At 28.8% G+C, this 14,838-nt stretch overlaps 2 protein-coding genes and 1 non-coding gene across 3 annotated transcripts; 2 read left to right on the top strand and 1 right to left on the bottom strand.

Annotated features, from left to right (window-relative positions):
- Positions 1-1,197: 1,197 nt before the first annotated feature.
- On the top strand, positions 1,198-1,269 carry TRNAE-UUC (transfer RNA glutamic acid (anticodon UUC)). The gene has a single exon. It is a non-coding gene; the product is annotated as a tRNA-Glu (tRNA).
- Positions 1,270-1,466: 197 nt separating this feature from the next.
- LOC149055441 (uncharacterized) lies at positions 1,467-3,510 on the top strand. Its single transcript, XM_089229083.1, has 2 exons — positions 1,467-1,817; positions 2,990-3,510. Exons 1-2 carry the CDS (start codon positions 1,521-1,523, stop codon positions 3,026-3,028), a joined length of 336 nt encoding a protein of 111 aa, XP_089085209.1. The 5' UTR covers positions 1,467-1,520; the 3' UTR covers positions 3,029-3,510.
- A 3,182-nt stretch (positions 3,511-6,692) lies between these two features.
- Positions 6,693-14,614, bottom strand: LOC107165408 (uncharacterized). Its single transcript, XM_015513622.2, has 7 exons — positions 14,435-14,614; positions 13,912-14,140; positions 13,515-13,843; positions 13,225-13,435; positions 10,980-11,262; positions 9,450-9,760; positions 6,693-9,383 (listed from the first exon to the last, which is right to left on the bottom strand). The coding sequence occupies exons 2-7, from the start codon at positions 14,130-14,132 to the stop codon at positions 7,034-7,036; spliced, it is 3,705 nt and encodes a 1,234-aa protein (XP_015369108.2). The 5' UTR covers positions 14,133-14,140; positions 14,435-14,614; the 3' UTR covers positions 6,693-7,033.
- Between the last annotated feature and the right edge of the window lie 224 nt (positions 14,615-14,838).

A 14,838-nucleotide genomic window follows, 5' to 3' on the forward strand; every position in this document is an offset into this window, starting at 1 on the left:
TATATGATGTTTTTTTTTATTTTTAGCTAAAATCACATCGAACAATATTATTTTACGTAACAATTTGCAGTCTATTCAATTGACCACGTCATATTGGTTCATGACGTTTCTCGAAAATTATTATTTGCTTTTTGGATATATTTTAATACCATCAATGTTAGACGTTAGTGTATTATTTAATACTCGATAAACAAAATTCGACAATATAATAATAATAATTTTTAATTAATTATTGCAGTTCATTTGTTATTACTATGAATAGGATTTATATGCAATATAAAAATAGTTAAGTAAAATGTACAATTATTAATTTTCTTAGAATTTGCTGATAAATAAATATGATGCGATAAGAATAAAATTAAATATTCAATAGATTTTCCAATAATTTCAAAATATATTTTAGGTATAAAGTAAATTAAAGGCATCTTATTAAAACATAAAAAAAAAGCGGGAAATCATCGTGAATGTCGCTCTGCTGTACAGAATAGATTACAAGTGGATTAGGTACTGTAATGGAGGGAATTAAATTTAAATCCAATGATATTATATCATTGTATACGAAAAACGATTCTGAGCGGAGACGGTTTATCTGTCTAGGATATAATATTATAGATTATTAAAAATTTTCAAATCTTAGATTTAAAAAGAAAAATGTCTATGGATAGATTTATGGATAGATCTGAATAAAGCTTAAAATAATTTGCGAACTTTCGTGATTTTTACGTATGTTGTCAAAATACAAACTTTGAATGCTTGTAAAAAAAAATTGTGACTACCTATATGTATTTATTTTATTTTTCAACTGCTATTGTAAAAATATGTTAAGAGCCTTGTATTAAATTAACATTATAATAATTATTCATATGAGTAGTGATATATTTATATTTATATATATATAGACGCACGACTATCGAAGTGGCATGCTACTGTATTCTTATTATCACAGAAGCTACCCACTACTATTACTATTATTATATTAGTATTATACCTACTATTATATCTTTTTGAGAATTTGTGTTACACGATAAACGTATGTAGAAATGCCCGCTTGAATTGAAGAAATCTTCCTGTAAAAAAGGTGCTCAGAACATACAAATGTCATTAATGTCAAATATATACTACTTAAATGACTGTTCAATGTTAAAATAATCATACTAAACACTTATATATTTAAAATACTTACACCTTAAATATCTATCCGGTATGGTCTAGTGGCTAGGATACCTGGCTTTCACCCAGGAGGCTCGGGTTCGATTCCCGGTACCGGAATAAATTTTTAGCTCATTTTTGTATTATTTTTTTCTCAAATCCTCCTTCTGCACAGTGCACCAACTATTTATTTTAAAATTACAAACAAAAGTAAATTAACTTAGGTTGGTATATAATATTTGGTTGCTAGGTACCCATTTGTTATTCATTAGGTACTAATAAATTATTATTTATTACCAGTCCCTTTCATTCCAGAACTCATTTTTCTGAACTTACCAAAACATTAATCATGCTAAAATATTTATGCGGGTATGAACGCGGGACCAATTCAAGATCGATTGCTGGAGGAAGATGCTTCAAAAATAAGCATCACGTATAATTCGCACCTTATGGAAATTTCTGCTGCAAAAGAATCTACAATCAACAATAAAGCCGGATGGATAAAGGAAGAAGCTGACTTCAAATATCAAAAACAAAGTCAGCAAGTAAAATCAGCCAAGCAGTCAATCACGGAAAAATCAAAATGTGGAACATGCGGTCGATCAAACCACACACAAAAAGAATGCCGATACAAGGACTATACAGTTGTAATATTTGCAATATCAAAGGTCATTTGGCACCTATATGTGTGAATATAAGAATAATAAACCAAAATACGGTAACCGCTCACACAATAAATTCTTATCCGAAAATGCAGGTAAAAGCTCGAATGAAAATATTCATGATGACACAATCGCGTACGATTTATCTGACACTTTTTTCAATATGATTGAAAATAACTTTCAAAATAAAGTATGACCGTACATTATCAATTTATTAATTGAAAACAAAGATATAAAAATTTGAAATAGATACGGGGGCTGTACATAGTGTAATGTCAAAACAATTATATGATACAAGTTTTAATAATTTAACTTTATTGCCAAACGATATTTCACTACGAGATTACGTCGGAAATGACATAAGCCCAATAGGAAAAATAATAGTAAATACTAAATATTTGAAAAAGTCTTTTAAAATGTGTATTTACGTTATAAAAAACGGAGGACCACCATTAATTGGTAGAAATGATTTAAAAATAATAAACTATTCTCCCATTTATAACACTGTAAATGTAGACGAAAATATAGAGAACATATTAAACAATTTCGAGCATTTGTTCAAAAATGAAATTGGCACCTTTAATAAATACCAAATATCGCTAAACATTAAAAAGGGGGCAATACCCAAGTATATAAACGTAATAAACGTATTTTTCCCCCTATTACTGACCCACGCGTAACATAGAAAACTGTATCTATAAACGATTTGATCAAAAAGTTGCATATTATAACACCGGATTATAGATGCATAGGTTTTGGTTATAAATTTCTTATTTCTTATTTCGTGGAACACTGTACACAGTTTGATAATAGACGGTTGGTCAAAAAGCTTACTGTGTTTCACGGGATGAGAAATTTATAACCAAAAACATATGCATACAGTATAAAAAATCATCACTCCATAATCCTCTTCCGGTGATATCTCAATATCGACAGGTACGGCGAGGGGGTGGTGGTCGGTTGTCGGTTGTCCCGCGATTCCGGTTGCTCGAGGTCCGAGGATGTAATATTACCTCCGCGGTACCACGGAATCTGGGAGGGTTGGGCTCGTCGCCTCCTGCTGATGTAGATCTGGTGTTGGCTGAGGAGGTAGTTGTTTCGGATGTGGGTGGTGCCCGTTTCTCTCGCAAGCGGTGTTGTTGTAAATTTTGTAACCTAACTTTTTCTCTGTATTCCAGCATCCGCTTAAGGATTCCGGCGTTGGCGGTAGTTCTTGAAGACCGGTGCAGCCGGAGTTGGGGCGGTGGCCGTGTTGACCAGCGGATTGACGGCCGTCACTGGAATTGGCCATCCCATCGATGGATGGGATGGCGGTCGCTCCGATGCGCGCGCTGATGGCCGTATCGGCGATGTCCGCGGTGTTTCGGCCATCCGTTTCACGAATCTGGGGATACGGGACCTGTAGTTATTCCGCACGAACGTCGTCGGGTCGCCACTTATTGCTGTTTTGTAGGACATCCGGTCTTCCCAACCCCGTTTGTAAGCGGCCCACAGCGCTGGGTCTGACTGTAATTGCGATGGCGTCATCTGCTCCACCAATTCTGCCTGCAATGTAATGTGGGCGGTGGCGTCTGCGTTGGTTGCCCTGCTGATCGTTTGCTGGTCGCATTCCAACAGTTCGGCCGCTTGTTGCAGGGTGGTGGCGGTGGTGGTGTGAATGTAGCGCTTTTCAGACTGTAATAAAGATAACTATACAATATATTATGCTGTTTTTGGTTTGTGATGATCGCTTCCGCGTAAAATGTGTGTACATTCCGCATGAATTCGATTTAGATAAATAAAAACAATAAAAAATACTCACGTGTATACTGTCCAATTTAGAATCCATCAGTGTCTCTGGGGCAGCCGGGCCTACAACGAGTTGAATTGCCATTGACATCGGTTGGTGGCCGTCATCCACACTGCAGGAACCGCGGTATCTATTTCGCTAACCACGGGTTCTGCTGCAGCTTGAACGCTTAGGTCTTCGGAACCAGAACGCTTAATCGTGGGTCCGGCGAAACAAAATAAGCGCCGGATAAAACGCTTGGTTTTTTTTCCACGACGTAACTTTCACAGCCTTAGCCAATGTGGTGTTCGGGCCTATTACGTTACACTGGGAATCTGATTATGGTGTCGAGTTAGGAGTTTCCGCTAAACCACTGATTTCTTCATCAATATTATACATAATGACACAAAAACTGATAATATTATAGTATATGTATACGAGTGATATATTATAATTGAAATATACTTTGAATATATGTATGAACTACGATCGCAATAATACAGGGTGTTCCGCGAGGACTATTAATATAAGTCATTAACGACATTAACTATTAAAATTACAATTTAAAGTATACCTACTCTAGAAATTTTAAGTACCCACGAATAATATTTTTAAATTACAACAATATAACTGAAATTGTTATTCTTAGTTCTTTAATTTGTAATTTCATCTAAATTTGAACTTAAAATAACAATAAAAAGAACTGTGATGTTTGTGTAACTTTTAGATTTTTTTGCCGAAGAATTATCTATTTACATGGAACATTGTTTTAAATTTTCATTCCTTAGCTATAAAAGTTGAACGTTTCATAAATTTTTAACAACTAAAGAATTTGTAAATTTTCAATTAAACAAATTTTGTTAAAATTTAATAGCTTTAAATGGTTATTAAAACAAAATGGGACTATGTATTTTTAATAGTTTTTAACTACCAATGTGACAATTACTTGTGAAACATTACAGTAATTTAATTTACTATTATATATTAGTGAATATTAATATAGTCAATTAAATTAATTTTTCCCTAAAAAATTAATTTTAATTCATTGGGTGTATAAAATATAATATTTTTAAAGTTTCATGCTGCAGGTAGTAACAAATAATATTTTGTGAGATTTTTATAGTATTTTTCAAAATTTTAATATAAATGTTTAAAAAAAAACACGAGTAAAGTAAAAATCTTTGATATTTTTAACTGCTTAAAAAAAACGTATAAATAAACTTTTTTAGTTTTCAAGATTTAAGACTCGATTAAAAAATTGTATTCATAGAAAAAAAAATTAAAAAATTGAAAGTTAAGAAACACTTTAAATAACTTAAAAATAGAAAAAATATTTTGAAATTTTAATATTTATAGACAATTTTAAAAAAAATTGTCGAAAACTTGCATCCATCATTATTAGTTTTTAAGTTACACCATAAAAGAAAATAAATTTTGTTCGTGATGGTGTTACGTAAAAGTGCGTTTTTCTACATTTTTTTTTCACAATTGACTCTTTTACTTTCCTACCAGAAAAAGATACTTAAGCATAAAATCAAAGCATTCTTACTGGCTATACTGCCCCAAAAGGTGATAACGGACACAAAACACTTGCACGTTATTGTAAAATCAATAACAGAGCGTGTTGCTGTAATATCGAATTTCAGTGGTCTTTAAATAACTCAAAAAAAGTCGAATTTTTGAAAATTAAACTGTATATAGATATCACTAATATTAACATTTGGTGAAAATTTCAAGTATTTACAGTGATTAGTTTTTGAATTACAACCATATTAAAATATCGATTTTTTTGAAAACTGTTGGAAAATGTTAACTTTTGACCTCTATAATGCACCAAGGATCTTCAATTTTACATCGGAAACCACCCTCAAAGTTTTGAAATCGAAGCATTATTTCGACTAGTTATGCTGTACACAGACACAAAAAAAAAACACACATCATTGTAAAATCAATACATTCATCACTTCGTTCAGAATCTAAAAACATATATATTAAGATTGAATTAGTTTGTCAATAGGTTTTCCACACCACTTGCGCTTTAGCCGTTTTGGAGGATTTCCAGGGATAGGCAAGGAAGCATAGTATAGCATCTTTTATTTTTTAAGTTCTATTAGACGTCTAATACTCTTTTTAAAACCTCGACATTACTTTTATGGACAGACAAACTGATTAACGTACTCATTTGTGCAATTGGGACCAAATTAAATTGTAATTGCAAATGTTCGTTTTTTCACGAAAACTTAAAGTTTAAAAATTAACTTAAAATTAAACCTCATAACTTTTATTTTCCTATCTACATGTATTAAAAAAATTTCTCACCATTATTTATAATATTATTGAGATTAGGAACAGTTTATTTAAACTACATCAAACATTATATTGTCATTATATATTTGTATTATTACAAATCAGTGTATTATGTTCCACGCAGAACCCGTTCAGAGGTTGAGAGGTATTTTGGGGCTCAGGGCAAAATCGTGCAAATCACTCCTCTTTATTATTTAAATTGTATTTTAGGATAATAAATCTAGAGTGCATACTTTTTACAATTATCTAAGGTGGCTTATTATATTATTTTGCATGGATGCATGAGGCCTCGAGTTGTCTTATGGTCTTCGGAGGCCTGGGCGATTTTTGACCTGTATTTTTTTAACCTATATGTGGCTAAATTCACTAAAATATATTTAAACATATTATTAGTTTGATTATATATTATAATAATTTAATATCTTATTTCTTATTTTGAATTCATAATTTTATTACTGTTGTTAATTGTTTATTATTACACGACTATATACTTTTGTAAATTTACTATTATTATTGAATAGTATTAATACTGAATTAAGAATTCTCACCTCCACATAACCAACGGTTTGGAAGTGGCCAACTTTCATTATTATTTTATTTTTATTTTTATCATTATCTATTGTTTAACTATAAATTAGAAAAAAAATTAACATTTTAATATTAATAATATGCAAGCAATAAGCATAAATAAATTGTAATATTATTTTATAATATGAATTTTACAAGCCACTGTTTAATAAATGCACCTTTTGTTAACAAGTTGATTAAAACAACATAAGTATTATTTATATTTTATAACAAATAAATTCTTAATTTTCAATTATTTAATTTAACATAAATATCATTAATATTAACATCGGGCTACATTGTTCAAATTCAATCATAACTTTAAACTAATATTAAAATACTTATAGGCGATAGTATTATTATAGTGCCTAAGTGATAATATAAATAATTTACAATTAGTTATTATATATAAATAGAGGTATTATGATAAAAAAATAAAAAAAATACGACAACATCGTCGTATTATCTAAGTCTCCTATTCAATAGTTGAATTAATTAATTAAAACGTATAAAAATAATTATAATTGATACATATTTATACAAATTAAACATGTTAAACTAAATTATATTTGTCATTTGTTTAAAATTGGAATGTTTTCTTTAAATATTTCCAAAATGTCTGCATGTGGCTTAACAGTTTATTGACCATATTAATAGTTGTCTTACCATAGTCTACTTCCTCTAAATCCTCAAATACAGATTTGCGTTTAAACTTAATGTTTAAATTGTCAAACTCACTGTCTTCTGATAAAATATTCATTTCGTTTTTATTTTTCCGATCCATGAAGTTATCGTTGTCTTCTAGGACTTCTTTGTTTTTTGGATCAATAGTATGCTTGTTTTTGTCTATGTATGTATTCACTTCGTTTAGCTTAACCGTAAAGTCAGCCACCGATCGGGGATACCTAATAATTTCACCTTTTGTGACTGGCTCGCTGTTTATGTCAAGTTTATTGGATCTATCAGAATTAAATGTACCATTTATATCCATTATGTCATCTTCAACTATATTGTTTTTTAAGGATCGTTTGACCTTGTGAATTTTCTGATGAAGTCTATGTTCTATCTCCATTCTACGATTTTTTATTTTTTCTTCTAATGCTTTAATTTTAACTGCGGCTGATAAACTCGATTTGTTTTCAAGTTTACTTTCTTCATTCTTATCTATTGGGCTAACAATTTGTTCGGACTGCAGTATTTTTTTTCCATCCCTAAGGTTTTCAACTAATCTTTCAGTGACTTTTTCGTTAGTAACAATTTGATCGAGATCGACATTGGGTGAAGTTCTAACTCTTCCTAAAGGATGTAGAACTGGTTTGCTTTTAAATGTTGTTATTGGAAGTACTGTTGTTTCACGACTCTCTCTTACTACTGATTTTCCTTTTTTTATTTCTACTACATCAATAACTTTAGGTTTGGTTAAATTTAAAGTTTTTGGTGAATATGTAAAACGCCTAAACTTTGTAGTTTTTTTGGTGGGAATTTCTGTAACGCTGGGTTCAAAATTAGTTATTTCGGTTATTGGAAGATGGCTTATTGGAGTAGTCTTGGCATTTTCCACGTCTAAAAGGTTGATATATTTTTTTGATTTCAGATTAATTCGAGGTCTTGCTATTTTAGTAGTTGTACTATTTGTTTGACGATTATACCTTATATTATCAGCCAAATTATTTAAGTTTTCGATATTTGGCAATTCTGTATTAGTGATAATTGATTGTTTACTTGCCATCATTGAATTTTCAGTTATTGATTGTTGTACTGTAGAATCTTTTACTTCTTCTTTGAGTTTATCTTGCTGTTTTCTACCTTTGATTTTTTGAGAAGTTTTCTCATTTACTTTGGCTAAAGCTTGTTCCGCCCTAGTTTTAATTTTTTGAACATGACTATCGTGTTTTGCATGTATTTTATTTACAACTGAAATTGACGTTGAAGGAGTTGAAGTGATCATAGTTGTTGGTAGTGTTTGTGAAGTAAGTTCCGATTGTTGCACATCAGGAATTTCAGTGTTAATTATTTTATATTCTTTTTTAATACGATCACGTGTTTTAAAACGATCATCATCAGGTTTAAAAGTTATTTCAGAAGACGACTGATCAGTTTTTGAAATTGAATCTAATGGAAGAATTTCTTGGTTTGTAAATTCTTTAATAATTGCATCTAATTCTTTTGAATTATAATCTGTGTCATCAATTGACCTTTTTATTAATTTTAATTTTTGAGAAGGTTTAAGAGATGATATAGCAGAATCTAAATTAGAGTATAAATCATATCGAATGTTTTTTTCTGCGTGTCTCCTCCCAGCAACTGCTTGGGCAAGAATGTGATATTTTTCTCTTCTGCTTTTAGGAAGTGGTAGACTTGCTAACTCTGTTTGTGTTTCCACGGTAGAAGTTTCAGTTGGAGGAAATGTTGGTGGCTCGTCAGAATATTCTCGATTATTTAATGTCTTTGGGAATTTCGAAAGCCAATTATTGTTAGAAAATGTGACATATTTTACCAGTGGTTCAGATTGATGCAAGCTTTCAATGTTAGGTGAGTCCTCATTGTTTTGTTGAGAACTTTGAATATTATTAACTTCTCTATCAACTATAGATTCATCATTGGTTTTAATATATTTAGGTCGGAATGCCACATACATTTGTTTTTCATTTGATACCACTTCGTCTTCTTGATCTAATATTGGTGCACTGTAATCGGTTTCGTCAAACTCCTCTAGATCTAAGATCTTGACACCATTTTTATAAGACTCTTTAGATTCTTCAATCTGAACCGCCATACACGCCTTTGATTTAATATCCGGTAATACTAGAAAGAATACGCATTGACTAGGTATAGTTATCAATTGGTTGGATGTTCGAACTTTCGGTGATATAATTGGAAGATCGCCATCAGGAGATAAAATCAATTTTTGTCCATTAAGCATAGTAGACCTAAATAAAATATAAATGCTATTATAGTTAAATGGTAAATATTCAAGTATTTTATATTCTACTTACGAAGCTTTCAAAGCTGTTTTGGTTTGCCTGTTGTTGGCAGTCAAGAAATATTGGTGTAATGGTAAACTTTGCATTTGTCCTGTTTTTAATGATATTTTTATGGGTTCTGATCCCATGTTTACACCAAAAACTACAACTGCACCCCTATTATATCGATATTCAGGAGCTAATATTCCTTCATTAGGATCGTATGGTGACATTTTTGTACAGTGAGAAACTGTTTCTAAACGCGTTTTGTTTCCAGACGAAATTTTTGTGTCTAAAACTTCAGATCCGACCAAAGCTTTGTGAAGAACTGATACCCAATAATCCTGTACAAATAATGATTTGATTATTATCGATGTACATTTTTTGATTAAACAATTAAAAATTATGATTATGAATTTTAAGAATGACCATGAACTATTCATTCATTTTTTAAAATCCTTCTCAAACATATAATTATAGGCTAATTATAAGTAACTAAGATAAAAATTAAATGCATTTGAAATTTTTATAACAAAAAAATTAAAAAACAATTTATAATTTTCTTTTAATAATATTATATTAACCTAATCAAATATATTGGGTTTAAAACTATTATTGTTGAATAGAATCACTCTATATCCTACCTAAAATACACTAACAAAGTAATAACAGTTGACTTTACCAATTGAATTTTTTACATTAATGATAGGTAGATATGTTGATTGTTGATTCAATCTAAGTACAGTATTCTATAGTCTTCAGATATATATATCGATATATAAATCAAAGATTGTTTAATTTTTAGTAAAAATGGTTACCAAACAAGTATTTTAATAATAGTATTAAAATATCAACACATTTTTTTTCCCCGAATATTTTGAAAAGTACTGAAATGAAGTCGATTGTCAGAGTTTTTTTCTAAAAAAAGTGTTTCCAAACACAAAGAATACATATTAATATATTCATTACATTAAACCCAGAATTCAAAATATGTATTTTGTATACCTATACCTGCAGAGGCATTCAAACTGTGCGTCACGGCTCCCAGGGACGTCACGGGAATTTATTGTCGAAGGGAACGTGTCGTATAGTTGATAATCAATAATAAATATTCATAGTTTTTTTTTTTATATCATATGATAAACAAATATAATTATTATAAATCATATACATATAAATTTTAAATATTTAAATATTGATTTTTTATCATTTATAATTTGGGAGCCGTCAACGTTTTGTGAAGACACACGGGGGCCGTGGAATGAAAACGTTTGAATATCTCTGTTGTTACAGTTAACAATTATTTTAAATCATTTGAACATTACTTATTTTTAAATTTTAAAACGTATACAAATTAATTAAATCAGTAAAGCGTTATATACCTAAACATTATACAATAATAAATTGTTAATGATAAATACCTATAGATTGTTTTAAATTGTCTAGGTATATTTTTATAATTGTTTTAAGGTAATTTAAATGTTTACAAGTCTTGATAATGTCAATTAAAACCTAGATAACTTAATTTGAAATTAAAAGTATTTAATTCAATTTTATAATTACCGGAGTTGGTTCACTTAGCGATGATAACGATGGTTTTCTCATAATAGTATTTATTCCAACTCGAGCACCTGCACATAATCTTTGTGCCCAAACTAATCCATCATTGAAATCTCCTCTTCTATCTTTGTTTCCCGATTCTACAATCCATAAGGGTTTTTTTGCGGCTATTTTCCCTAAATATTTATTCGTCAAATCTTTTTGCCACACCCGAGCTTCCATTTGATTTTGTATGTAACTGAATATTTCGGTGGGATTTTCAACGTTTTTCTCACTTGAAAATGGTCTAAAAAGAGATTTATTATAATATAAGTAAAAATTTAGTAAAAAAAATTGGATTAATTAACAAAATTAAATGTATTGTTTTATATTATCAAAATACTTTTAAATTTGAATTAGTGTAAGTAAACCTATATATGAGTTAAAATAATTAAAAAAACAGCACAGTTATTGTGCTCTAATGCATTATAAAGTATAAACTGTTATAGTAATCATAAATATAATTTATATATTATGCAGTTTATTCTCATCAAATAATTTTATGAAAAATATATATTTGGTTGATAACCTACTTTTAAACTATTAATTATAATTTATATATAAATATGTATTATAATATGTAAGCAAATAACTAAACGATTTATTCTATAGTAAAAAAAAAAATAATAATAATAAGCTACCTAATTAATTAATTGACTAGTTTGTATTTTCTTTTACATTTAACACAGATTTAATTAAATATATTTATACAAATAAATGCAATATAAGCGAGAATGCGATTTGTTGACGTACCTAAAGATTGATTGATATTTACATAATTAAAAAATAGACCGAAAATCTTGAAATGTTGTACAACCATTTTCTAAAAATCAAGAATAACCTGTATAATTTCAAGCCTAAATATTAAAGGGTTTATCACTTATAAATCTTATGTAAAAAAAATAATACCAGGTATAAGTTGACTGGTATATATTATTCTATAGATAATATCAATAAAATATATAGATTAAATATTAAATATGTTTAATCTATATTCAATGATCATATAGATTAAATAGGTATATTATAATAAATTACTCGAAGTAAATTAATGAATATTATTTTTAATCAAATTATACTTGAGGAATTAATTGATTAATTTTATTTTGTTAAAATGTTTTAAACAAACTGTATGCACAATGAAATTTGAAATTCACAACTTAATAAAATTATTATTGAGTTATATAAAAATGATTAAGCAAATTAAATAAGCCAATACACTTGATTAAGTAAAAATTCAAAATTAACAACATAATGTTATACATTTTATTATACTTTCATAAATATAGATTTCAATGCAGACAGAATTCTTTTGGAGGGATTGCTCTATAAAAATGCTACTATGTACATAATTTATCCATGTAACAGATATTTGATCATTTTTAACTTTTTAAGGGCATAATTCTTAATTCTATTTTTCTAGCTAAAAAGACTTTTGGTTATTTTTTAGATAACTTTATCACCTATGAATTTTAATGCATTTAAATCTAATACCTAATTCTTAGTTATTATCAGGGTTTTAAAGTTCTAGAAATTGCATATTGTTTTTGGTAAATCTTAGAGTATCTCCAGAAAGATAAAAATTTATTTCATACTTTTAACACGATTTTTCTTATTATTATTTTTCGCATATTTATAATTTTATGGTTACTTTGATTATTTAGAAGTTAGAACTTACGTGCTATTTTAAAGTGTATTTTTATATATTATGATTTGAATCAAACACATTTCGTTGATTTTTTTTTTTATTCATTCATCAAGAATATTAAAAATTAGAATTAGATTTATTAGAAATTAAAATTTAATGAATAGAACCGGTCGTTTATTTATGTTCATTTTTTCCTGCGATAGCTGATCGATACACCTTGCTACTTTTATCAATAAAAAGAATTTCATAAAAAAATTTAAAAATTTTAATACAATATTAAAATGTTATTTTAAATGTAGAACGAAGGTATTTATAGCATATATTTTGGTGCTAATGAAATATTTATAAATAAAACCACTAAATAGTAGGTAATTATTAAGTTTAATCTAATTACTATTTAATAATTTATTATGTACCTAATTCACTATTCAGCATATTTATGAAGTGTGAAATCTTTAATCTTAAAAAACGTTTAGAGATAATTTAGTCATAAAATTTAATATTATAACTTAATAAATGAGTTATGTATATTAAATTAAAGAATATATATATATTACTTACACTTGGTATGATAATGCAGAAAGTGAAGGACCAGATTCTATGATAAAATTCTTCAAATACTTAGCTTCTTCTAAAGTTTCACACGATCTAATATCAGGACCCGTAATTGGCGAATTTAGGTACCTAGGGAATGCTTCAAGTACTTTACGTAATCTGTTTGCATCCCTACCAAGTGACAAGCCATCAATACGCTGTCCAATTGTTTGAATATCTAAATAATATAATTAGGAATATTTTTGATGATAAGTACACATTGAATTGTTGTCTCATTAATATAAATATCTACCAACCGTTGCCAATTTGGAACGCCATATTATAGCCATATTTATCCGAATATGATATTAGATCTAAGGTGTTACTGAGATCCCATGACCCGTGTTTTCTATTCATAACGTTTAAGCCGACAATTAAATCCAATCCAGTTTTGGCTATAAATTCGTTTAATTGTGACCAATGCCAACCAGTAATCGTTATGTTATTTCTCCCTTGTCTTACGGGATTGGCTGTTGACAATTTCGAAATGTCTTCGCCTCCTTGAAACTTAAAGTTATTGCATTCCGGACCAGATATCCTAATGTACGCTGGATTTAAGCCTTTAGCCATGTTAATGGTAGCTGGTCTATAATACATTAATTATAATTGCATGTTTATAAGATATTTTATTACAGTGCAATTATGAACACAAACCCAAGATTATTTTTCAATGCTGAAAATATAGTTGACGGTTCGAGTGCGATACTTAAGAAACGATCGCTGACGGTATGCATACATTTTTTAGTATTGATATTTATAGATAAAATGTTGGACGAATAACCAGCCGGTTGCACTAAAATACTAGGATTTTGTGCGTTTGTTAAACAAATGCCAAACAAGAGCAACGTTCCTAACGAAAAAACAATGTTAACCATTGTAAAATCTGCAAAAACAAAATATTCCTTTTAAAATTTTCACAAATATAATTAGGTACATTATTCGTATACATCAAAATGATTATAATATTATAAAATATGCAAAAAATTTAAACCCTCATGTTTTCATGTCTAAAATGAGAAATTTATAGATAGAGTATATAGTTATTTGTACGTCAATTATATTCAATATGACAATAGACAGTACCCTTTTATAAAAATATAATGTATATAATATACCTATGCATAGATTGTACACGTATAGTATTCAAAAACAATATATATAAATGCCAATTACTTACCAAGATCGTAGGACGATGTCTTGGACGAATTTGTATCGTTTAAATACGTGTAGAAACGGATTGTCAAAAACAATCAAACACTGCAGTACTGGTGACCACTTAAAAATGTTCTACAACATTACGTACCGTAAACTCGGCATGGTTTGTGAGGCGTATTGCTCATAGACTTGTATATATAACGCAATGGTCTTTTTTATGATGGAAACATAAACAATTGAGTTTGTTGTTATTATAAATGGAGATGTATACACTCGTATACATGGTCGTGACATTTTTTAAATAACATTAAGTCTGACGGAATCTTCAACACGCTATCCTTAACAATACTGGTTAATTTTTTGTTCGTTTCAAAATAAAAACAATTTTATTTCGTGTTTTTCTTATTATTTTATACTTTTGTTATT

The sequence above is a fragment of the Diuraphis noxia genome, unplaced genomic scaffold, assembly GCF_037042655.1.
Source record: "Diuraphis noxia isolate RWA-SAM2 unplaced genomic scaffold, SU_Dnox_SAM2 contig0005, whole genome shotgun sequence".
Classification (NCBI taxonomy): domain Eukaryota; kingdom Metazoa; phylum Arthropoda; class Insecta; order Hemiptera; family Aphididae; genus Diuraphis; species Diuraphis noxia.

Bases quoted from the DNA above. Each gene is read 5' to 3' on its own strand.
- LOC149055441 (XM_089229083.1), top strand. From the start codon at position 1,521: ATGAACGCGGGACCAATTCAAGATCGATTGCTGGAGGAAGATGCTTCA. The intron at 1,818-2,989 runs GTCATTTGGCAC...TCTGTATTCCAG, and splicing joins TAATATTTGCAATATCAAAG to CATCCGCTTAAGGATTCCGG.
- LOC107165408 (XM_015513622.2), bottom strand. From the start codon at position 14,132: ATGGTTAACATTGTTTTTTCGTTAGGAACGTTGCTCTTGTTTGGCATT. The intron at 11,263-13,224 runs GTAAGTAATATA...ATCTCTTTTTAG, and splicing joins TCTGCATTATCATACCAAGT to ACCATTTTCAAGTGAGAAAA. The intron at 9,761-10,979 runs GTAATTATAAAA...TTATTTGTACAG, and splicing joins CGCTAAGTGAACCAACTCCG to GATTATTGGGTATCAGTTCT.